The 26026-nt window shown below is 40.8% G+C and overlaps 3 protein-coding genes across 3 annotated transcripts in view; all 3 read left to right on the top strand.

Annotated features, from left to right (window-relative positions):
- Positions 1-26026, top strand: part of LOC129728802 (uncharacterized) — a 625151-nt gene that overhangs the window by 98569 nt on the left and 500556 nt on the right. The window lies entirely within an intron of this gene.
- LOC129728804 (uncharacterized) lies at positions 9506-11298 on the top strand. The gene is made up of 2 exons (XM_055687265.1): positions 9506-9602; positions 9647-11298. The coding sequence occupies exons 1-2, from the start codon at positions 9506-9508 to the stop codon at positions 11296-11298; spliced, it is 1749 nt and encodes a 582-aa protein (XP_055543240.1).
- On the top strand, positions 11388-12956 carry LOC129728803 (uncharacterized). The gene is made up of 2 exons (XM_055687264.1): positions 11388-11571; positions 11614-12956. The coding sequence occupies exons 1-2, from the start codon at positions 11388-11390 to the stop codon at positions 12954-12956; spliced, it is 1527 nt and encodes a 508-aa protein (XP_055543239.1).

The following is a 26026-nucleotide window of genomic DNA, read 5'->3' as shown; positions in this document are numbered from 1 at the left end:
AAATGGTGATAGTCGACGGCAAAGTATTTGGGATAGTACCTTGTAGGCGGCGTTCAACAGATTGATTGCCCAGTAATTGCAGCACTCCAGTTTGTCGCCCTTTTTGTAGATGGGGTACACAATACCCTCCATCCACTCCTCCGGTACTCGTTCTTCCTCCCAAACCTTGACAATGACCCAGTGCACGGCTCTAGCCAGTGTTTCTCCACCGTATTTCAATAGCTCGCTGGGAAGTTGGTCCACTCCAGCAGCTTTATTGTTTTTTCAGCCGACCAATCTCCTCCTCCACCTCCAGAAGATCGGGAGCTGGAATTCTGATGTCTTCTGCTCGGGCACCAAGATCAATTGCCATACCATCCGCGCGCTCTACTGCATCGCCGTTTAGATGCTCGTCGAAGTGCTGCCTCCACCTTACGATCATCTCACACTCGTCTGTAAGGAGGTTGCCGTCCAAGCTCCTGCACATATCGGCTTGCGGCACAAAGCCTTTGCGGGAGCTGTTCAGCTTCTCGTAGAACTTCCGAGTGTCGTTATGTCGTTAGCTTGGTACAGCTCTTCCATCGCTACGCGATCTCGGTCCTCTTGCTGGTGCTTCTTCCTTCGGAGGACTGAGTTTTGGCTGTTCCGTGCCTGTCGGTATCGTTCCACGTTCGCTCTCGTACGGTGTTGCAGCATTCTCGCCCGTGCTGCATTCTTCTCCTCGACTAACCGTTTGCATTCGCCATCAAACCAGTCATTTCTATGATTCGGGGCCCTTGTACCTAGTAGCGCTACTGCGGTGCTACCTATGACGGATCGGATACTTTTCCAGCCATCTTCAATGGTAGCTGCGCCAAGCTGCTCTTCCGTAGGTAGCACTGCCTCCAGCTGCTGCGCGTATTCCTGTGCAGCCTCGGCGTCCCGCAGTTGCTCAATATTTGGTCGCGGCGTTCGACGTCGGCGGGTGTTATACACCGTCGATAGTTTTGAGCGCATGCACACAGCTACTAGGTAGTAATCCGAATCTATATTCGCACTGCGGTAGGTGCGAACGTTGATGATGTCAGAGAAAAACCTGCCGTCGATTAAAACGTGGTCGATTTGGTTCTCTGTCTGTTGGTCGGGTGATCTCCAGGTGGATTTGTGGATACCTTTGCGGGGGAAGAAGGTACTTCGGACTACCATACCACGGGAGGCCGCAAAGTTTACGCACCGAAGACCGTTATCATTAGACACGGCATGCAGGCTATTATGTCCGATTACCGGTCTGTACATTGCCTCCCGGCCTACCTTAGCATTCAAGTCCCCAATAACGATCTTCACGCCCCGTCGCGGTCAGCTATCGTAGACCTGCTCCAGCTGCGCGTTGAACGCTTCCTTCTCGTCGTCGGGTCTTCCTTCATGTGGGCAGGGCACGTTGATGATATTGTAGTTGAAGAAGCGGCCCTTTATCCTCAACTTGCACATCCTTGCGTTGATCGTCTGCCACCCTATCACGCGTTGGCGCATCTTACCCAGTACTATGAAACCGGTTCCCAGCTCGCTGGTGGTACCACAACTCTGGTAGAAAGTAGCCGCCCGGTGCCCGCTTTTCCATACCTTCTGTCCTGTCCAACAAAGTTCCTGCAGCGCTACGACTTCGAAGTTGCGTGGATGTTGCTCGTCATATATTATCCTGTCGCATCCTGGAAAGCAGAGCAATTTGCAGTTCCATGTCCCAAGTTTCCAATCGTAGTCCTTATTTCGTTGCCTAGGTCCATGCCGATTGTTCCGATCCGTATTATCTCTTACGTTGTTTGTAACATGTTGTTTTCCGGGGCGGCTCGTTGGGCCTTCCCCAACCACCTGTCTCACCGGGGGACCATCGTGTCAGCTCTGTTTAGAGTCCCACGCTGCCACCAGGACGTTGATCAGCCGCTCCTAACATGGAGATCGGACGCTGTTTTGAGCCGCATCATCTTGGTGAACAGACGCTCGGGTTGGCGAAGCGTTTCCTCTACCGCCGTAATATGGCTAACGCGCCAATGATCGCGTCGCACCTTCTCACTTAGCTATTGTCGGATGACTACATTGCCCAGGCAACACCAACCAGTTGTATCCATGTTTCAACCGGCAGTCTAGTGTAATCATATGACTCGTGGAGGTGTGAGATAGGAACTTGTGAGGGCCGAAGCTATGTTTGACGCTTCTTCCAGGTTGTCAACTCACCATTTGATGCCATTTGATGTTTCTTTTCTCAAACTCACCAATAATCATGTTGTTAAGATGAACGGTGCAATCCTAAATTGGTCTGACCAAGTTAAATATTTAGGGCTAATTTATGATAAAAATCTTACCTTCAAGTATCACATTGAGAATATCCAAACAAAGTGCAATAAATATATAAAATGTTTGTTTCCTCTTATCAACAGAAATTCTAGACTTTGTCTCAAGAATAAACTGTTAATTTACCAACAAATATTTAGACCAGCAATGTTATATGCAGTCCCCATCTGGACAAGTTACTTCGCTAAACTTCGAGAAAAAGTATTTACATCATGATTCTACTTGCCCCTTTTTACTTTATACGTTCTTGAAGTTACAGGAAAACAAGTTGAACATGCTATAACTGTGTTTGTGTGTGTGTGTGTGAGTGTTTGTGTGTTTGTGTGTGTGTTTGTGTGTGTTTGTGTGTGTGTGTGTGTGTGTGTGTGTGTGTGTGTGTGTTAGTGTGTGTGTTAGTGTGTGTGTGTGTTAGTGTGTGTTTGTATGTGTGTGTGGATGTGTGTGTGTGGGTGTGTGGGTGGGTGTGGGTATGTGTGTGTCTGTGTGTGTATCTGTGTGTGTGTCTATCTGTGTGTGTGTGTCTGTGTGTGTGTCTGTATGTGTGTCTGTGTGTGTGTCTGTGTGTGTGTGTGTGTCTGTGTGTGTGTCTGTGTGTGTATGTGTATGTGTGTGTATGTGCAACTTTTCAATCCAACTCGATTTTCTCAGAGATGGCGAGTCTGATTATCATAACATGATTCTCAAATAAAAGGTCTAGTTGCCCCACAAACCCCTACTAAATTTTTTTGTAATCGGATTTTTAGTTTGCATGTTATTCATCAAATTGATAAAATCATGAAAGCTCATTATCTCTGAAACTACCCAACCGATGTGAACAAAATTGGTTTTAAATGAACGGGCTACCTAAAAAACTCTTAACTTTCGAATTTCATACAGATTGGACATGTGGTCAAAAGTTATGGAAAGAAACTTGTTCTGGAAACTATTTAATCTCACTCACGTTTCTCAACGATATCTGGACGGATTCTCATAAAAGCAGTGTCATATGGAAGGTCTAGTTGTCCCATAAAATCTTATTGATTTGTTTTGCAATCAGATCATTACTTTCCCTGTTATTTTTAAAATTGTGAAATCCAGCTATGAAAAGAAACATATTCCAAAGACTACTTAAACTTACTCACTTTTCTCAGAGACGGCTGAACTGATTTTCACAAAATTCAAATGAAAGGTCTAGCTGTCTCATAACACCCTATTGAATATCATTGTAATCGAACTAAAAATAATTTATCTAAATGAGAAAATCACGGAACTTCATTATCTCAGGAACTACACAACCGATTTGAACAATTTTAGTATTACATGAACAGGCTTGTTGAGGGTTAACTAAAGAATTTTATGATTGAACATGTGGTTTAAAAGTTGTGAAAAGAAATATGTTGCGATGACTTTTCAAATCCACTCGTTTTTCCAAAGACAGCTGAACTAATTTCAGCAATCTTAGTGTCAAATGAAAGGTTTGGTTGCCATTCCATTAGATTATAATCGGACGTTATGTATTAAATTGTAAAAACAAAGAAAGTTTACTATCTCAAAGATTACATGAATTATTTGAATATAACTACGAGCTGTCTGTAAACCGTATAAGTAACGAATTTTATAACAATTCGATTCGTGGTACAAAAGTTTTAAAGAGATGCGGAGTTGATTGAACAAAATTTATTGTTCTATTTGAACGTACCTGGTGTTGCGCGTGATTGAAGTGTTTGAAATTAGGAATAATTTTTTTTATTTCGTTATTTCTTTAGCACAAATATAACGTCAAATTTCGCATGGCGGCGTTTGAAGTTGATTTTTGGCCTCTGAGTATCATACTGTTCCACAAATACTCATATTGGATGATATTTGGTCTGTTTAGGCTGTTATTCAGAAACAGAAACAGAATGAATTTTTAAAACTCATATTGAATGCCGCACGGATACATCTCAGAAACGAAAGGAATAATATCAATAAGAGTAACTGCGTCAGGAAAAATTTTCTTACTATTAAAAATGGAATCTTAAATGATATATAATCGAGTCCGACCTATATATGAGTACAGTGACGTTTTGTTTATACCAGAATCAACAAAAAAATTGCATCATATATTTACAACATATTTCATGTTACTTCCATGTGTATGTTTTATGTATGTTCACATGTGTGTGAATTTTATGTTTAAAATGTTTGGTATTGTAGTGCTTTTGGCTACCGGAAATTCGTTGTTTTGAGTGAAAAATAAATCCAGCGGAAATTATCAAGGTGTACTTTTTTCTATGAATTGAAGTGTTCGTGTAAATCTATTTAAACAAATAATAGAGTCAATTGAGAAAGGCTGGGTCTCACGGCTAGGTGGATTAATTTAGTTTTTTTGCAGAATCTTTCCCATGTGGAATGTGGTTTTTTGTACGTACGGGCACGGCATTTGAGATTTTCGTGCGTTTGATCAAATACAGTAAGGTCTTTTTTACGCGGGTTGCTCTTCTTCATTACTCAAATATGGTACAAGATGTTGGCCTCATTCAATCACGTTTTCCGTTTCAGGCCAAGACCAATCATATATCCATTCTCGAAAAAAATCACAATTTTTGGTGTGAATTTAAAATATTGCATTTTTGTCACTAGATTGACCACTATCATATTATTCAAACAAAGTTCAATCATTATAGGATGATTTTGTTCGTTATAATTTCAACACAAAAAAGTCTTCTTTTACGCGATAAAAAAAGTCTTCTTTTTCGCCCAAAAAACCTAATCCACCTAGCGGCCAGACTAAGCCTTTCTCATTTAAACTTATTATTTGTAAAAATAGATTTACATGAATGCTTAAATCCAATAAAGGTATATTCACTTTTTGGGTTCTAAAATACTGATGTTGTAATTGAAGTATGAAATATGAAATTTGACGTAATGTTGGTGCTTAAGAAATAGCGAAATAAGAGAAATGACTTTTAATATCGAACAATTCCATCACGAGCGATACCGGGAACGTTCAAATAGTACGAAACCACATTTAAATTATGTTGAGGCCACATATATTGATCAAAGCAGGTATAGTTTTAAATAGTCTTTGAATTTCTTTTCGTTCCATTACTTTTGAACCACATATCAAGTTGTTATGAAGTTAGTTATTTGTAAGTTTAAGAGAAAACTCATTCGTATCACACTAGTTATGTTCAAATAAGTCGTTTAATCTTTGAGATAATAGACTTTCGTTGTTATTATAATATAATACATAACGGTTGCTTAAGTTCGATTATAATCGAATGAAATGGAAACGTATAGAGCAGCCGAATTATGAAACCACTTGTTGAATCACAATTCATCAGTTAACCCTTAACTAGCCCGTTCATTTGATATCAATATTGTTCAAATCGGTTGTGTAGTTTCTGAGATAATGAAGTTTCGTGATTTTCACATTTTGATACATTACAGACGAAGTTACAGTCCGATTACAAATAAATTCAATAGGAAGTTATGAGCTAGCTGAAACTCTCATTTGACACTTATTTAGTGAAAATCGGTTCAGCCATCTCTGAGAAAAATGAACGAGTTTAAACAGCCGCCGAAAAACATTTCTTTATATAACTTTTGCACCATATGTTTAATCATTATGAAATTTGAAGGTCAAGGGCTCTGGAGATAGCCCGTTCATTTGACATCTGTTTTGTTAAAATTGGTTTGTAGTTTCTGAGATATTGATGTTTCGTGATTTTTAAATTTGGATACATAACCTCTAAACTAAAAATCCGATTACAATGAATTTCAATAGCAACCTATGGGGCAACTAGACCTTTCGTTTGCAATAAATTTCATGGAAATCGGTCCAGCCATCACTGAGAAAAGTGAGTGAGAAAAAAAAGTTGCACATACACACACATACACACATACATACACACATACATACTTATATACAGAAAATGCTCAGCTCGTCGAACTAATTCCAGTGGTATACGACATTCGGCCCTTTGGAGCACTTTCATACCTTTGGTTTTTGCAGTGATTGCTATACCTTTCTAGGAGAAAGGCAAAAAGACCTTAATGTAGTGTAGCATCCCCCGCGAAAAAAAACCTTTGTATACCCGGGCAGGAGAGCATAACAAAATCATAACTCATCAATAACATATTTAGCTATGAGAACTTATCGTGTTATTCGAAAGTTATTTACGTTTCATACATGGATATGAAAATAGCATTAAATTTTGATATCATATCTCGATATGCCTTTAATAAAACATTTGAGATGCTTTTAAAATATCTCATTAATAATAAGTTTTTAAGTTAAAATTGTTCGTTATTGATTTTTTATAATATATTCAGTTTGCATTTAGTGTTCAATAACATGAGAATATCTGAATCAGTCATTTTTGTGATTTTTTAATGCAAATTATTGGTTTGTTATTAAAATATCAACCTTTGCTTTTCATATGAGGTGTATTTCCAATATCTGGTTGTGATATTATAATGATATTTTCTCCTGCTCGGGTAGTGGTTCAAAGCCATAACATATGTTCGGAGAAGTTTCAAGATACATATTCAAAAACACATCTTTTAATCAATCCACCTAAAGTGAGATAGAAAATTTACTGTTTCATCAGATTGAGATAAAGGTGTGGTCTATTTGTCAAAATTTTAGATATCATTCAAACAATTCAAACTACTATCTACAATTCTGCCGAAGATATCATATCAAACAAACAAATTGTTCTGGTTCTAAAAAATGGTCATCTTCAATACCAGTTTAAACAATTTTTTTTCGAAAATTTTTCGTGATTAAAGCAATGCTAATAGTACGTACCTTAGCCTACAGGTAAATAAAAAATCTAAATTAATCCACCTAGAGGTCAGGCCCAGCCTACCTCATTCAAACTTTTATGTGTAAAATTAGATTTACATGAACGCTTCAATCCAATAAATGTATATTCACTCTTTTGGTTCTAAAATATTGATGTTGCAATCTAACGAGTGTTAAATAAAAAATGAGAATTTTTTCAATACCTTTCAGTAACTCAAGTACAGAGCGTAAAATTTTCTTTCTTCAAGAAAATTGCTCTTTGGGCTCCCTAGAAACAGTAGGCGTGTTTGGTTTTGCTAGTTTGAATTTAGTCAAAGCAAAGATGGCGTCGAAGCAGCACGTGCTCCGCGAACGCATTGTACGGTTCTACGAAACGCATTTCCAGCAAGGAAAAAAGTTCACGGTAACACATTTCAAGGAAGAAAATGTACCTGTCAGTACGGTATATCGTATCCTGGGTTCCCTGAACGTAGAGCGGAAGGTCGGAAGTGGTCGTCCGGTGACGATAATGACGAAGCAGAGGAAGACATCGTTAAAGAAGCTGTTGGCAACTTCGATAGTGAATATCACAAAACCCACCGACACACCTCTGTCGGTATTTAACAACATTTGCTGCATGGGAGGGCCGTGAGGTGACAATCAACAACACACGGCAGAGTTGTCAACATCACCAGTGCATCATCGAGGTCAATATCCGAAAGCTAACAGCGGCCGAGTTTCGCGATGTTTCACCTGAGGGGGAGCAGAGTTCGTTGGCGCCGGACGACGGAGAAAGGAGCCATTACAACCCACTACTTGCACCAGGAAACAGCTAGGATGCTGAATACCCAAAATTTGAATTATTAGAAAATATATAATTTAGTTAGTTGAATAAAGGTTGTTTGCTCATGTAAAGACTGTGCTTAAATAAAATTGTAGTTTTCGGATAGTGAAGTGGCATTCATTTTGGTAGCGAAAACCCTCAAGAGAAGCAACGGTGCTTCTAGCAGAAATAAAGTGAAATTGCCGCCAGGAGAAATTGTTCACGTTTACGGTTTTCGGATACAGTCCACCTTAAGGAAACAGAACCAATCCCGGGAACCTTTGGAGTTGTTCCCAAACATTTTGGTCCTTCGAGCCGGATCCTAGGGAGGATTTCGGAGGAATTAAGGCGATTAAAATACCACGCAAGGGCGCCATCGTTATTTTCGCACAATTGGAGGTATAAGGTGAACAATTACCCGCCATCGTGATTGCATTGGAGCAAGTAAGCGTCCTTTACTTGGCGACAAAAATTAACTTAAAAGGAGTTCGGATTGCACTACCAGCAACTAGCGCAATTATTCAACGAGCCGCGTGAAGTGGCGCAGGGCCGCTTCTGTTTATTCACACTTCACTTTACGCTACGGATCTGCAGCGACAGGAAACCTACCCGGAACGGGCTGGTTGTCCTGGTTTGTCCAGGTAAATTAAAACACAAAATATATGTCCTGCCGTTGCTAGGCTTTCTGCAAAGTCTACACCAGTATTTTCCTCTATATTACATACGTTTGCCGCAACCCAATACTCGACGGGAGCCGACGGCACGGGTGGTAAAAACGCAAGGTGTATAGTTTACCACCATAAGCTAAAAGGAAAGGATACAACGAATCAAATTCACCTTACTATCCCAATAAGTAATTTGGACTTACCTGCGTACAATCACTTAGCTGCGACGGTGACCCTGCTGATTGAATTCGACACTACCAAGCTACGGTTGTCACTGCATCGATCAGCTGTTCTACACAAAGGCGAGCAGCAGCACACATCGCGCACTGAGAGATTGATTGGTATCGTCTCGACAGCTGTTTTCTCAGGTCAGTTTTTTTATTACTCCAAGCGTATATGTCTAGTCGAGGCTAGTTATCTGTTTACTACAACCATACTTTTATCGGCACGGTTGGGTTGACTGTATCAATGTATTGGATGATGTCGATCTCACTGTTATCTGAGTGATTTCGAATTGGATATTAAGGGCGACCACTGATAGACTTCGAGCATTTTTTGAAAATAAGCTGCAATTACTGCTTGTTAAGGTCAGTTAAGACGGTATATGTCCGGCCGAGGTCGGACTTTATATTGTTACTACATATAATATTTCTTTCGACACTGTTTGGATGGGAATTATCGTCGCGCAATTGGAGTGAGTGACTGCATTAGATTATTCGCAATTTAGGCGTTAGGAAAATTGACTCACAAGAAGGCAGGTGCAATAGCGGAAGATTGATCGCACTGGGTTTCGCTAAATTAAAATCGTTTTCCTGTTGGAGTATTTTGTAGAGATCGCAACAAATCCTGTTTCGTCAGGTAAATATAGAATAGCTCTACAGTATATGTTCAGCCGAAGTTGAGACTCTGCAGATTACTACATCCAATTTACCGTTTTTAAATCCCTCTGTTAAAACCGTTGCAATGCCGTCGACGACATCGTCCAATTCTAAAAAATCTCCAACGCTTAAGACGCTTCAAACAAAATTGAAATCGTATCTCAACATGTTTAAAGATATCGGTGAGTTTGCGCAAGCGTTTAGTGTTGAAACTACTGCTAGCCAGGTGACGGTGCGACTCGAGAAGCTAGAAGAGTTGTGGGAGAAGGTGACGTCATCATTGAAATTGAAATTCACGAGGACTTTACGGCAGAGGATGAAACATATATACAGCAGCGGTCGGAGTTTGGTAATGAGTATTATGAGGTAAAATCGGTACTGTTGGACAAGCTTAAAGAATTGGAGGAGCATCCGCCCATTAATGCTTCCCTTCGCGCCGATGATACGACGCAGCAACCTACCGTTGAGCATGTTCGTCTCCCACAAATCAAGTTACAAACTTTTGATGGAAATATTGATGAGTGGTTGAGCTTTCGGGATCTGTACACTTCGTTAATTCATTGGAAGGCTGATTTACCCGATGTTGAGAAGTTTCATTATCTTAAGGGATGTTTGGCTGGCGAGGCGAAGGCGCTGATAGACCCACTTTCTATAACTAGGGCAAATTATCAAATTGCATGGGATACGCTTACGAAGCGGTATAATGACAGCAAATTTCTCAAACGAAGGCAGGTGCAAGCACTTTTTAAGCTACCATCGTTAACGAGGGAATCTTCCGCCGAGTTGCAAGCCTTGTTGGAAGGGTTTGAACGGGTCGTACAGACATTGGATCAGCTTATTCAACCAGTAGATTACAAGGATATGCTGCTGTTGGACATTTTATCCACACGATTAGACAATGCAACGAGACGGGCCTGGGATGAATATTCCTCAACGAAGGAGAATGACACGGTGAAAGATTTAACTGAGTTTCTGCAAAGAAGAGTACGAGTCCTTGGTGCATTACAAACGAAGCCCACGGAAACTAAGGCAGAGTTTTCGCGGCAGTTCAGGAAGGTTTTGAATCCACCTCGTCATAGCCACAACGTAACTCAAAATACGACTGAGAAATGTGTGGCGTGTTCAGAGTCTCATCTGTTGTATCAATGCTCAGCGTTTCAGCGGCTAACGGTTTCCGCTCGGGATAAATTAATTCGTACGCACTCTCTGTGTAGAAATTGTTTTAAAAGAGGGCATAAGGCCCTGGAGTGTCCATCAAAATACGTATGCCGCATCTGCAAGGAAAGGCATCACACCTTGGTGTGTTTCAGAGCTGAAAGCAATCATGCTGCTAAGGAAAGAGTGGGCAAGGATAGTGGTACAACTAAGGACGTGTTCACTCAGGCGGCTAGTACATCGGTTACTCAAGTGTCTGCTAATGTATCGGGTCATCGAATATCATCCGTGCTGCTAGCTACAGCGGTCGTTTTGGTGGAAGACGACCAAGGCTTTCGTTTTCCAGCACGAGCCTTGCTGGTTTCCGGTTCCGAATGCAATTTTATGACAGTAGGTTTGGCGCAGAAAATGAAACTCAAATGTCGAAGGTCCGACGTGGCAGTATGTGGAATTGGCGAATCTACTTCCAGGGTAAAACAAACGACAAATACTACCATCAAGTCTCGAGTATCAGAATTCTCGCGTAGGACGGAATTCCTACTGTTACCGAAAGTCACAGCAAATCTCCCAACAACAAATGTGAATTTGGCTGGATGGAAAATCCCGACAGGTGTCGAACTAGCGAACCCAGCCTTTTTCGTATCGAAGGCGGTCGACTTGGTGCTTGGCATACAGCATTTTTTTGCATTTTTCAATACCGGAAATGAGGTTCGGTTGGGTTAAAACCTCCCGATGCTTACTGAGTCAGTCTTTGGATGGGTAGTTTCCGGGGCGGTCATAATTTCCAGCATAGTTCGGTTACTTCCTGCAATATGGCGATCGGTCTGGAAGAATTATTAAGTCGGTTTTGGTCCTGTGAGGAGATTGGGTCTTCCACAAATTATTCTCCGGAAGAGTTACGCTGCGAGGAGCAGTTTGCTCAAACTGTGGAACGAGGATCCGATGGTCGGTACACAGTTTCCCTACCCAAGGTTGAAGGCGCATTGGCAAAGATTGGCGAGTCAAGGGACATCGCATTTCGGTGACTGCTGGGATTAGAACGTAGGTTACTGAAAGACGTAGAGCTGCGGCAGCAATACGATCAGTTTATTGAGGAATACCTACAACTGGGACATATGCGTAAGGTAGAAGCGCGTTCCCTAAAGCAAGTAACTCGCTGCTATTTACCACATCATCCGGTGGTTAAGCAAGAGAGTACTACTACTAAGGTCAGGGTAGTATTCGACGCGTCTTGTAAAACGGCAACCGGAGTGTCGCTAAATGATGTACTGACGGGGCCGGTAGTACAGGAGGATCTTCGATCGATTATTTTGCGGAGTCGAACGAAGCAATTCATGTTAGTTTCTGATGTCGAGAAAATGTTCAGGCAAATTGAAATTAACGCAGCGGACAGGCCGCTTCAAAGCATCTTATGGCGTACAGATAGCAGCAAGAAAGCCGAAACCTATGAGCTAACCACGGTGACGTACGGGACCAGGCCCGCACCGTTTCTAGCAACCAGGACTCTCAAACAACTCGCTATGGATGAGCGAACACATTTTCCTCTCGCAGCAAGGGATGTGGAGCAAGACGTGTATATGGACGACGTTTTGACTGGGGTCGATAATGAGGAAACAGCATTAAATTTAAGAATGCAGTTAGAGGAAATGCTACAGAAAGGCGGTTTCCGATTGAGGAAATGGGCCTCAAATTGTCCCTCAGCCTTGCAAGGCATGTCAGAGGACAATCTAGCACTGATAAAAACTGAAGGATACCAATTAGATCCCGATCCAGCGGTGAGAACGTTAGGGCTCATCTGGCATCCAAACACGGACGTTTTAAAATTTCGGTTCAAGATACCCGATCTAATTGAAGGCGAAACATTAACTAAACGAAAGGTCCTATCGATCCATGCTACACTTTTTGATCCGCTTGGCTTGATTGGAGCGGTGATAACAACTGCTAAGGTGTTTATGCAGTTGCTGTGGTGCTTGAAGGATGAAAAGGATAACCGATTGGGGTGGGATCACCCCCTACCAATGAAAGTTCAAGGTGATTGGAGATATTTTCACGGTCAGCCACTATCGTTGAACGAGCTGGTGATAAGTCGTTGTGTGATTCGACCAAAAGCAGTTTCTTTGGAGCTGCACGTGTTTTCAGACGCGTTCAAGCGTGCGTATGGAGCGTGTGCGTATGTAAGAAGTATAGATACAGGAGCAAATGTTTCAGTCGCACTACTCACTTCCAAATCTAAGGTGGCACCGCTGCAATGCCAATCCATACCAAGGTTGGAATTGTGCGGGGCACGCATGGCGGCAGAACTGTCGAACCAAGTGGTTGAGGCTATAAAAATGGACGTGGAAATGACCTTTTGGACGGATTCCACCTGCGTCCTACAATAGATCAAAGCTGCGCCGTCAACATGGTCAACTTTTGTGGCTAATCGGGTAGCAAAAATCCAAGCGCTTACCGAAAACAAGACATGGCGGCACGTTGCAGGATTAGACAATCCTGCCGATCTCATCTCTCGGGGAATTAATCCGAATCAAGTTCAAAACAACGAGTTATGGTGGGAAGGCCCAGCATGGCTCAAGGCAGAAAGGGATCACTGGCCAAGGCAGCCAGCCGAGTCAATCGCAGAGGAAGTAAGCAGAGAGGCTCGTCGTACGGTAGGGCATAGCACAAGTCAGCAGGTTGCATTTAGCTCTTGGTATGTGCGGAAATTTTCAACTTTCACAGCGCTTGTGAGGTGTACCGCATACTTCTGTAGACGTTTGAATCGTTCCAAAGGAGTTGAGCGAAATGAGCAGAGTGGCTTCTTAAAGGCATCGGAGCTAAAATTGGCAGAACAGGTGTTAATTCGTTGTGTACAGAGAGAGGTTTTTGTGGACGAATGGAAGGCACTCTCAAGTGGTTCAGTCGTACAACGAAACTCGCCGTTACGCTGGTTTAATCCAGTGATGTCAGAGGAAGGGTTGATTCGAGTTGGAGGACGGCTAGCCAATGCATCGAATAGCGAGGACACTAAACATCCTGTAGTGCTACCAGCAAGACATCCATTCACGAGGTTGCTCCTCGAATATTATTATCATAAACTACTACATGCAGGTCCGCAGTTACTGCTTGGTGCAGTTAGATTGAAATACTGGCCATTGGGTGGTCGTGCCGTAGCACGACAAATTATACACAATTGTCAACGATGTTTCAGAGTGAAACCAAAACCAATTCAGTAGTTTATGGGAGAATTGCCAGCAGCACGCGTGACCGCTGCCCGACCATTTTCCAAAACTGGAGTGGATTATTTCGGGCCTATTTATGTTCGCCCGGGGCCTCGCCGCACAGCTGTTAAGGGATACGTCGCAGTGTTTATTTGTATGTGTACAAAGGCAGCACATTTGGAGTTGGTGACTGATCTTTCTACGGAATGTTTTTTGAAAGCATTGCGCAGGTTTATCGCGAGGAGAGGTAGATGTTCGGATATATTCTCTGATAATGGTACGAATTTTATTGAAGCCCGAAACCAGCTAAAATTATTGTTCGAGCTGTTACGCAATAAGGAACATCAAGAGCTCGTGACTAAGGAATGCGCTAACGAGGGAATTCACTGGCACTTCAACCCACCTAGTGCCCCTCATTTCGGCGGCTTATGGGAAGCGGCAGTCAGATCGGCTAAATTTCATTTAGTGCGTGTTCTCGGAGAGCATGCTGCATCAATCGAAGACATGTGCACTCTTCTGGCTCAGGTTGAAGGTTGTCTTAATTCGAGACCGCTGACACCCATGTCTGATGACCCTAACGATTTTGAACCGCTGACTCCAGGGCATTTCCTAATTGGAACGTCTCTACAGCAATTCCCAGACCCAGATTATGCCACTACACCCATGAACCGACTTAGGCATTGGCAGGTTATTCAAAAGAAGCTGCAGGAGTTTTGGAAGAGGTGGCACTTGGAGTACCTAGCCCAGCTGCAAGGAAGAACCAAGCGTTGGCGGCCGACAGTTCCAATTACCGAAGGGCAGTTGGTCGTGATACGGGAGGAAAACCTACCACCGATTAAGTGGAAGCTTGGTAGAATACAACATGTACATCTTGGAGACGATGGAGTTGTGAGAGTTGTCACATTAAAGACTGCAGCTGGATTGTTGAAAAGACCCGTCGAGAAATTATGTTTACTCCCCTCATCAACAGCAGTAGAGGACAACGCCCAATAGTGTTGACGCAGCACAGCCCGTTCACCTGGTGCGCGAAAGGTTTTCTTTTTTCTTTCAGAAATTGAGCAATTTCAGCGCGGGCAAGGATGTTGGCAACTTCGATAGTGAATATCACAAAACCCACCGACACACCCCTGTCGGTATTTAACAACATTTGCTGCATGGGAGGGTCGTGAGGTGACAATCAACAACACACGGCAGAGCTGTCATCATCACCAGTGCATCATCGAGGTCAATATCCGAAAGCTAACAGCGGCCGAGTTTCGCGATGTTTCACCTGAGGGGGAGCGGAGTTCGTTGGCGCCGATGGCGTCTGCTGCAGAACAAAACCAACGAGACGACGGAGAAAGGAGCCATTACAACCCACTACTTGCACCAGGAAACAGCTAGGATGCTGAATACCCAAAATTTGAATTATTAGAAAATATATAATTTAGTTAGTTGAATAAAGGTTGTTTGCTCATGTAAAGACTGTGCCTCAATAAAATTGTAGTTTTCGGATAGTGAAGTGGCATTCATTTTGGTAGCGAAAAACCCCAAGAGAAGAAACGGTGCTTCTAGCAGAAATAAAGTGAAATTGCCGCCAGGAGAAATTGTTCACGTTTACGGTTTTCGGATACAGTCCACCTTAAGGAAACAGAACCAATCCCGGGAACCTTTGGAGTTGTTCCCAAACAGAAGCTGTTTGAGAACAAGGACGCAACCAGCCTGCGTGACGCAGGTCGGAAATATGGCTGCTCCCACGTATTGATCCATCGGACCCTCAAGATGGAAGGAATCGTCTGCAGGAAGAAGACTAGGTCGCCGGAGTACAAGGAGGAGCAGATTCAGACGGTTAAAACACAGTGTCGGTGGATGACCAAAAAATACCGCGGGACGTCTTTCGTTCTGGACGACGAAAGCTATTTTCCGCTGTCCAAAACGCATATTCCAGGAAATGATAATTACTACTCCAGCGACAAGTCATCCACACCGCCTGAAGTGAAATACAAGTTCAAGCACAAGTTTGAAAAAAAGGTTATGTTGTACATCGCCATTTCCGACCGGGGCATTTCAAAGCCTTGGTTTAAGCCGAGCGGTCTGGCAATCAACCAACAAATCTATCAAGAAGAATGCCTCGATAAAATCCTGCTGCCGTTCCTGAACGAGCATCACGCGGATGGGAAGTACGTCTTCTGGCCAGACAAGGCGTCTTCCCATTACGCCAAGAAGACGCTGGCGTATCTTGAGGAGAAAAAGATACCGTTCGGGCCGAAAGATCGTAACCCAACAAACTTGCCCCAGTGCCGCCCAATAGAGGATTTCTTTGGCTCACTCAGTGCCCTAGTATATAAAAACAATTGGAGGGCCAAGGATACGAACCAACTGACTACAAGAATCCGGAATTGTATCCGGAAAATGGACGTAAGTGCCGTACAACCTTCTTGTGAGAGCATCGCAACAAAGTTGCGTCGAACAGCAGACCACGGCCCTTACTCAAACATTCACTGATATTTTTTTGAAGAAAATACATTATGTTATCAATAAAAAATACTGAAATCGATGAAAAAAAAATTTTGTTTTTTATATGTGATTGAAAAAATTCTCATTTTTTATTTAACACCCGTTATACATATAAAAATGCAGTTCGGTCTGTCTGTCTGTCTGTCTGTCTGATCCATATAGGCTCGAAAACTACCGAACCGATCGACGTCATAATTCGTATGTAGGGGTTTTTGGTGCCGATAAAGGTTCCTATGGTAGTGATAGTCTCAAAGACCCCTCCCTCTTCTGGAAGGGAGGAGTCCCATACAAATGAAACAAAAACTTTTGCACATCTCAAGAGCAAACCAAGCAAATTGAACAGGATTTGGCATGTGGATGTTTTAAGAGGTAACAAATATGCCCATAATAGTTGGACGCCCCTCCCTTTTCTGGAAAAAAGGGGTTCCATACAAATGAAACACAAATTTCTGTGCATTTCGAGAACTAATCAACTAAATGGAACCAAATTTGGCAGGTAAATGTTTTAAGTGGTATAAAATATGTTCATAATGTTTGGCACCCCTCCTTCTTTTGGAAGGGAGTGATGCCATACAAATTAAACACAAATTTCTGCACACCTCGAGAACTAACTGGGTAATGGGAACCAAATTTAGCATGAATGTTTTTAGGGGTAACAAATATGTCCATAAAGGTTCGACACCCCTCCTTTTTCTGGAAGGGAGGGGTTCCATACAAATGAAACACAAATTTCTGCACATTTCGAGAGCTAACCAACTATATGGAACCAAATTTGGCCGGTGAATGTTTTTAGAGGTAGCAAATATGTTCCATAATCGACCTCAGGCAACATTTGGATTGTAAGATGGCAACTTCCGGTTTCTGGAAAACAGCCAACAATGGCCGATTTCCACCCAATATATCAATATCCGGATCTAGAATGATACACAGGAGCTAAAATCTATCCTGTGGTCGATTGAATTCTAAGATGGCGACTTCCACACCAAAATAACTAAATTCCTCCCAATATGGGTATTTCCGGTGTAAGATTGATGCCAGAAAATCTGCTGAAAATGACCGAATACCACCCAATATGAAATATTCAGAATTAAGGTGATGTACAGAAGCCAAAAGTCGAGGATGTTGTTATTTTGATAAAACCAATCATTTCAAACGATTTGTTATTTGACTTTGATCATATCCTATGGCCTATTCGTTGTGCATTTGCAGACTTTGAACACATCGCAAGGAATCTTTAAATTTGGAACGTTGAAATAGTACGATACCACATTTAAATTATGTTGAGGCCACATATATCAATCAAAGCAGGTATAGTTTTAAATAGTCTTTGAATTTCTTCTCTTCCCATAACTTTTGAGCCAAATATCAAATTGTTATGAAGTTTGTTATTTGTCATGTCAAGTCATGCAATCTTCGAGATGATAGACTTTCGTTGTCTTATTAACAATTAACAATACATAACGGTCGCTTGAGTTCGATTAAAATAAAATGAAATGGGAACGTATAGGGCACCCAAACTTTGAAACCACTCATACTCAATCATAATTCATCAGTTTACTCTTAACTAGCCTGCTTATCTGGTAATAATATTGATCAAATCGGTTGTGTAGTTTCTGAGATAATGAAGTTTTGTGATTTTCACATTTCGGTACATTACAGACGAAGTTACAGTTCGATTGCAGTAAAATTCAATAGGGTGTTATGAGGCAGCTAGAGTTATTCATTGACACTAATTTCGTGGAAATCGGGTCAGCCATCTCTGAGAAAAGTGAGTGAGTCCAAGTAGTATTCGGAATATGTTCCTTTTCATAGCTGGATTTCACATTTTTAATTATAACAGGCGAATTAATAGTCCGATTGCAAAACAAATCAATAGGGTCTTATGGGGCAACTAGACCTTCCATTTGATACTGATTTTATGAAAATCGGTCCAGCCATCTCTGAGAAACAAGAGTGAAATTAAACAGTTTTCAGAACACGTTTCTTTTCATAACTTTTGAACCACAACTTCAATCTTTATAAAATTCAATAGTAAAGGGTTTTTTGGGTAGCCCGTTCATTTGAAATCAATTTGTAGTTTTTGAGATAATGATGTTTCATGATTTTTACATTTGGATACATAACATCTAAACTATAAATCCGATTACAATAAAATTCCATAGGGTCTTATAGGACAACAATACTTTTCATTTGCAATCAATTTCATGAAAATCGGGCCAGCCATATCTGAGAAAATTGAGAATAAATATCTGAACATACAAACACTCACACATACATACATACACATACAGAAAATGGTCAGCTTGTCGAGCTGAGTCGAGTGATACATGCCACTCGGCCCTTTGGAGCACTTTTATACCTTTCGGTTTTGCAAGTGATTGCTATACCTATACCTTTCGACGAGCTGAGCATTTTCTGTGAGTGTGTGTTTGTGTGTGTGTGTGTGTGTGTGTGTGTGTGTATGTGCAGATTTTTATTCTCACTCACTCTTCTCAGAGTTGGCTGTACCGATGTTCATGAAATTAATTGCAAATGAAAGGTCTTGTTGTCCCATAAAACACTATTGAATTTCATTGTAATTGGATTTTTAGTTTGGAGGTTATGTATTAAAATGTAAAAACCATGAAACATCATTATCTCAAAAATTACACAACCGATTTGAACAAAATATGTTTCAAATGAACGGGCTACCTGAAATACCCTTAACTTTTGAATTTTATAAAGATTGAACTTGTGGTTCAAAAGTTATGAAAAGAAATGTTTTCTGAAGACTGTTTAATCTCACTCATGTTTCTTAGAGATGGCTGGATCGATTTTCATAAAATCATTGTCAAATGGAAGTTCTAGTTGCCCCATAAGACCCTATTGATTTGCTTTGCAATCAGACTATTACTTTGCCTGTTTTGTTTAAAAATGTGAAATCCAGCTTTTCATAGGAACATATTCCGAAGACTACTTGAACTCACTCACTTTTCTCAGAGATGGCTGACCCGATTTCCACAAGATTAGTGTCAAGTAAAAAGTCTAGCTGCCTCGTAACACCCTATTGAATTCAACTTCAATCGAACTGTAACTTCGTCTGTAATGTACCGAAATGTGATAATCACGAAACTTCATTATTTCAGAAACTACACAACTGATTTGATCAATATTATTATCAGATGAGCGGGCTAGTTAAGGGTTAACTGATGAATTATGATTGAACACGTGATTTCAAAGTTTGGGTGCCCTATACGTTCCCATTTCATTAGATTATAATCGAACTCAAGCAACCGTTATGTATTAAATTGTTAATAAAACAACGAAAGTCTATTATATCAAAGATTACATTACTCATTCGAACATTACTAGCGTCATACGAACGAGTCATCTCTCGAACTTACAAATAAAAAACTTCATCACAATTTGATATTTGGCTAGAAAGCTATGGAAAGAATAGAAATTCAAAGACTATTCTAAATTACACCTGCTTTGATCGATATATGTGGCCTCAACGGATTTTAAATGTGGTATCGTACTATTTGAACGTTCCAAATTCATTGATTCCTTGCGATGTGTTTAAAGTCTGCAAATGCCCGACGAATCGGCCATAGGATATGATTAAAGTCAAACAACAAATCATTTGAAATGAATGGTTCTATCGAAATGACAACATCCTCGACTTTTGACTTTTGTACATCGCTTTAATTCTGAATATATTCATGTTGGGTGGTATTCGGTCATTTTCAGCAGATTTTCTGGCATCAATCTTACACCGGAAATATCCATATTGGGAGGAATTTAGTAATTTTGGTTGTTTCCCAAAAACTAGAAGTGGTCGTCTTTAAATTCAAAATGGTGTCCAGTGTCAATGTTTGGTTTCTATGCATCATCTCGATTACGGAAATATCCATTCGGTCATTTTCGACTGTTTCCTGGAAGTTACCATTTAGCAATTCAAAATGGTGCCTGCGGTCAATTGTTAGCTCATTGCATCATTCTGGTTCCAGAAATACTCATATTGGAAGGTATTTGGTTATTTTAGGCTATTTTTCCCAAGCCGGAAGTCGCCATCTTGGATTTCAAAATGGTATTAAAGATAATTTCTGGCCTCTGAGCGTCATTCTGGTTGAATGTTTTTAGAGGTAACAAATATGTCCATAATGGTTCGACGCCCCTCCCTCTTCTAGAAGCACATGTTCCTAGAAAACAGCCGAAAATGATCGAATAACACCCAATATTCCGGTGGTCGCCATCTTAGAATTCAAAACGGTATCTGTGGTCGATTTTAGCTCTGTGTATCATTCTAGATCCGGATATTATTACATTGGGTGCAAATCGGCCATTTTTGGCTGTTTTCCAGAAACCGGAAGTTGCCATCTTACAATCCAAAATGTTGCCTGAGGTCGATTATGGAACATATTTGTTATTTCTGAAAACATTCACCTGCCAAATTTGGTTCCATTTAGTTGGTTAGCTCTCCAGATGTGCAGAAATTTGTGTTTGATTTGTATGGCACCCCTTCCTTCCAAAAGAAGGAGGGGTGTCAAAAATTATAGACATTTTTGTTACCTCTAAACATTTACCTGCCAAATTTGGTTCCATTTTGTTGATTAGTTCTTGAGCTGTGCAGAAATTTGTGTTTCATTTGCATGAAACCCCTCCTTTTCAGAAAAGGGAGGGGCGTCCAACTATTATGGACATATCTGTTACCTCTTATAACATCCACATGCCAAATTCGGTTTAATTTGCTTGGTTTGTTCTTGAGTTGTGCAGAAACTTATGTTTCATTTGTATGGGACCCTTTCCTTCCAGAAGAGGGAGGGGTCTAAAACTATCATAGGAACCTTTATCGGCACCAAAAACCTCTACATACAAATTTTCACGTCGATCGGTGCGGTAGTTTTCGAGCCTATATGGATCAGACAGACAGACAGACAGACCGGACTGCATTTTTATATGTATATATTACAACATCAATATTTTAAAGCCTAAAGAGTGAATATACATTCAACAAGTCTTGTTATTTCTCAAAATTTTAATTAGGGCCGTAAAAGTAGGTATGATAATGGAAAAATGAATTTGCTGGAAAAATAATAGTAGAGACTTCGAAAAACATAGTGCAGTAGGTGGGAAGCTCGAGCCCACAACCTCTAATCTCCGGTCAGATGCGTTTACGATTACACCACACAGTGGTCGGAGGCCGGAAAAACCTCGATTTTTCATGTCAATATTTTTGATGTTCTGTATTTTTCCGTAGATTCTCAAACTATGAATGACTTTTTCATAAAGTTTTATGACAATCGGTTGAGATATCGATTTTTGGTAGACTTTGAATGTTGCTATATCAGGCAATTTCTATAATTTTCATGTTCGATCACAATTTTTAGCCTAACTGCAAATACCTGTAACTCCCTTAGTCTTGATTCGATTATGATACAACCAATTTCATTTTGAAGGTAAATTTATGTACTTTTTGGTAGATTTTCAAGACTCGCCAAAAATACAACCAATTTTTCAATCCAGGTAACACGTATTGCAGGGAAGCCAAAAAAACATGTATTTCTACGCATATATCAAGATGGCTTGACAAAATCATTTTTTTTAATTATTTTATCACCAATGTTTAGTGGTTAATTTGTGAGCTTGAAATCCAATTTATGGTAATTTGAGGTTAAGTGGTTTCCGAGAAATTTTCAAAAAACTGAGTCAAGCCATCTTGAAACATGATTTTCCTTCAAATGAATCGGACAACGATGATATATACATCAATCGAAAGCTCTTAATTTGTGGTTCACGAAAATGTAATTTTAAGGTCATAATTACTAGTGTTTGTACAGAAATTTGTGTTTTATTGTTCAGGTAGTCCTACCTTTTGTTTGTTTGTTGTTGACGCTGCTGGCCACTAGTGGCGTTGGCTGTTTGCGGTGATTGTCACTGCTATACTGAGCGTGCATGTGGGAATATGGCAAATATCGAGATTCGGGGAACTAAGCCAACACACTTGCTATTACATAGCCCAACAGCTATTCAAGCTATTGTGACGAAATTTCAAACCAGTTTTACTCTTTTTTTTCCAACTAAATTTCTATTTTTAACAACGGCTTTTTCCCGTTAACACGCAAGTTCATTAAGCAGACAGTATATAAAGTAGAGATAACGAAAAATAAGCAAACTGGAAATATGATACAGATTTGGAAAAATATACCGCATCCCGACGGGACTTGAACCCGCAATCTCCCTGTCTCCGGCATGGTGTTTTGACCAATTAAACTACGGGGGACGATGGTACTGTTCCACAATCTATATAAGTCGGCAGCGGAATGTGATACGATATAGATTGTGGAACAGTACCACCGTCCCCCGTAGTTCATTTGGTCAAAACACCATGCCGGAGACAGGGAGATTGCGGGTTCAAGTCCCGTCGAGATGCGGTATATTTTTCCAAATCGGTATCATATTTCCAGTTCGCTTATTTTTCGTCGAATAACACAGACTACATGGAAGATTTTACGAAAGGATCTTGGTGTAAAGCCTTACAAAATACAGCTCATACAAGAATTGAAGCCGAACGACTTGCCGCAGCGTCGAATTTATGATGAATGGGCCTTAAAACAACTTGCCGAAAATCCACTTTCTTACCGGAAAATTGTGTTCAGTGACGAAGCTCATTTCTGGTTTAATGGGTATGTTAATAAGCAAAATTGCCGCATTTGGATCGAAGAGCAACCAGAGGCAATACAAGAATCGCCAATGCACCCAGAAAATTGCACGATTTGGTGCGGTTTACACGCTGGAGGCATCATTGGTCCGTACTTCTTCAAAAATGATCAAAATCGCAACGTTACGGTCAATGGCGCTCGCTATCGCGCGATGATTTCTGATTTTTTTTTTGACGGAAATGAAAGAGCTGGGTCTTATTGACATGTGGTTTCAGCAAGACGGAGCAACGTGCCTCACATCGCGCGAAACAATGGACATACTACGGAATGAGTTCGATGAGCGATTCATCTCACGAAATGGACCAATAAATTGGCCGCCTAGATCATGCGATTTAAAACCGCTAGATTATTTTTTGTGGGGCTACGTTAAGTCTCTCGTCTATGCGGATAAGCCAACAACAATTCCAGCCTTGGAAGACAACATTACACGCGTTCTTTGCGAGATACCAGCCGAAATGCTCGAAAAAGTGACCCAAAATTGGACTTTTCGTATGGACCATTTGAAACGTAGCCGTGGCCAACATTTGAATGAAATTATCTTTAAAAAGTAAATGGCATAAATCAATTTATCGGCTCAAATAAAGATTTCATACAGTTTTGTAATTTTTATGCGTTTTTTTAAAGAAAAACCAAATTCTTGAACAATCACCCTTTACAATACAATGAAGGTATATCCACTTTTTGGGTACTAGAATATTGATGTTATATATAAAGTAATAATTTAGGTATAGTATGTGATATTTGACGTAATATTTGTGCTAAAGAAAAAGTGAAATGATGGAAATGACTTTTAATTTCAACTTCAATCCCGAGCAAGACCACAAACATTGAAATAGTACAATATCAAATTTAAATCATGTTAAGGCCACATATTTTGATCGTGGCTGTAGTTTTAAACAGTCTCCGAGTTACGTTACTTTTTATAACTTTTAAACCACATGTTTGAATATTATGATATTCATTGTTTAAAGGTTTTAACGCTCATTAATTTAAATTCAACTATGTTCATAGCTTCTGAGATATAGAAGCGATTTTTACATTTTGCTGCAGTGCCAAAACTGAAAGTTTGATTACAATGAAATTCAATAGTAACCTAAGCGGCAAATAGACCCTTCATTTGACACCAAGATAGGAAGAATCGGTCAGACCATCTCTGAGAAAAGTGAGTGCGAAAATAGTAGGAGGGTGGTATTCAAGACACGACCGCATGACGTTGACTACCGTATTCTTATATTCCATTGAAGCAAATAGTAGAGGGAATTGCAACGCTTCTTTTACAAAACTTCTATAACAAAATTTCGAGGCACCAAAAGGTACCAGTTGCCGATTATTCTCGTTTACTGGTTAGTCCGTCCAGAATTTCAGCCATTTAAGTATTTTGCAGTAGCCATTTATTACTAACAGCCACCAGCATTACGGGTGAAACCGGCACGAGATTTTTTTGCTCTTCACAAATAAACCGGCACGAGATGACCGGTACTATTTTGTTTTTCCTCCTTTCAGCTGCTAACACCTAGCGCTGTCGGGAAGTTCACATCAACACAAACATGCATTTTTGCAAGGTTTTTCCCGCTAGCAGCAGCATTTTGTAAAACAGAAAATTCAACTAACCGCTTCTATTATGAAACTGCGAGGCACCAAAAGGTACCAGTTGCCGATTGTTCTCGTTTACTGGTAGTCCGTCCAGAATTCCAGCCATTTTAGTATTTTGCAGTAGCTATTTATTAATAACAGCCACCAGCATAACGGGTGAAACCGGCACGAGATGAACGGTACATTTTTTTTCCTCCGTTTAGCTGCTAAAACCTAGCGTCCGTATGTAACCGGTACGATTTAGTAATGAAACTGATGGGGTGAAATGTTCGAACGATACGTTTTATACCAAGGCTTCGTCAGATAATTAGAAAGAAGGAGGGGCTACATAGATGATGAAATGGTAGAGACAAATGTTTTTGAAAGCTGCGCCGGCCGCTATCGTATTATTAACACCAACACAAACATGCATTTTTGCAAGGTTTTTTCCGCTAGCAGCAGCATTTGGTAGAACAGAAAACTCAATTAGCCGCTTCTGTACCAAAATTTCGAGGCACCGAAAGGTGCCAGTTGCCGATTATAGTTTTCTGGTTAGTCCGTCCAGAATTCCAGCCATTTAAGTGTTATGCAGTAGCCATTTACTACTAAAGCCACCAGCATAACGGGTGAAACCGGCACAAGATGACCGGTACTTTTTTGTCTTTCCTCCTTTCAGCTGCTAACACCTAGCACTGTCGGGAAATTAACATCAACACAAACATGCATTTTTGCAAGGTTTTTTCCGCTAGCAGCAGCATTTTGTAAAACAGAAAATTCAACTAACCGCTTCTATTATAAAACTGCGAGGCACCAAAAGGTGCCAGTTGCCGATTTTTCTTGTTTACTGGTTTCCGTTCAGAATTCCAGCCATTTTAGTATTTTGCAGTACCCACCAGCATTACGGGTGAAACCGGCACGAGATGACCGGTACTATTTTGTTTTTCCTCCTTTTAGCTGCTAACACCGAGCGTCCGTATGTAACCGGTACGGTTTAATAATGAAACTGATGGGGTGAAATGTTCGAACGATACGTTTTATACCAAGGCTTCGTCAGATAATTAGAAAGAAGGAGGGGCTACATAGATGATGGAATGGTAGAGACAAATGTTTCTTGAAAGCTGCGCCGGCCGCTGTCGTAATATTAACACCAACACAAACATGCATTTTTGCAAGGTTTTTTTCGCTAGTAGCAGCATTTGGTAAATCAGAAAATTCAATTAGCCGCTTCTGTACCAAAATTTCGAGGCACCAAAAGGTATTAGTTGCCGATTATAGTTTTCTGGTTAGTCCGTCCAGAATTCCAGCCATTTAAGTGTTTTGCAGTAGCCATTTACTACTAAAGCCACCGGCATTACGGGTGAAACCGGCACGAGATGAGCGGTACTCTTTTGTATTTCCTCCTTTCAGCTGCTATCACCTAGCGTCCGCATGTCACTGGTGCGGTTTTGGAAACAGAATGATGGGGTGCCGGTCGCTGTCGTAAAA

Source organism: Wyeomyia smithii, chromosome 3, assembly GCF_029784165.1.
Source record: "Wyeomyia smithii strain HCP4-BCI-WySm-NY-G18 chromosome 3, ASM2978416v1, whole genome shotgun sequence".
NCBI lineage: Eukaryota > Metazoa > Arthropoda > Insecta > Diptera > Culicidae > Wyeomyia > Wyeomyia smithii.
Note: the sequence above shows the minus strand (reverse complement) of the source record. Positions and strands in the feature narration are given on the sequence as shown.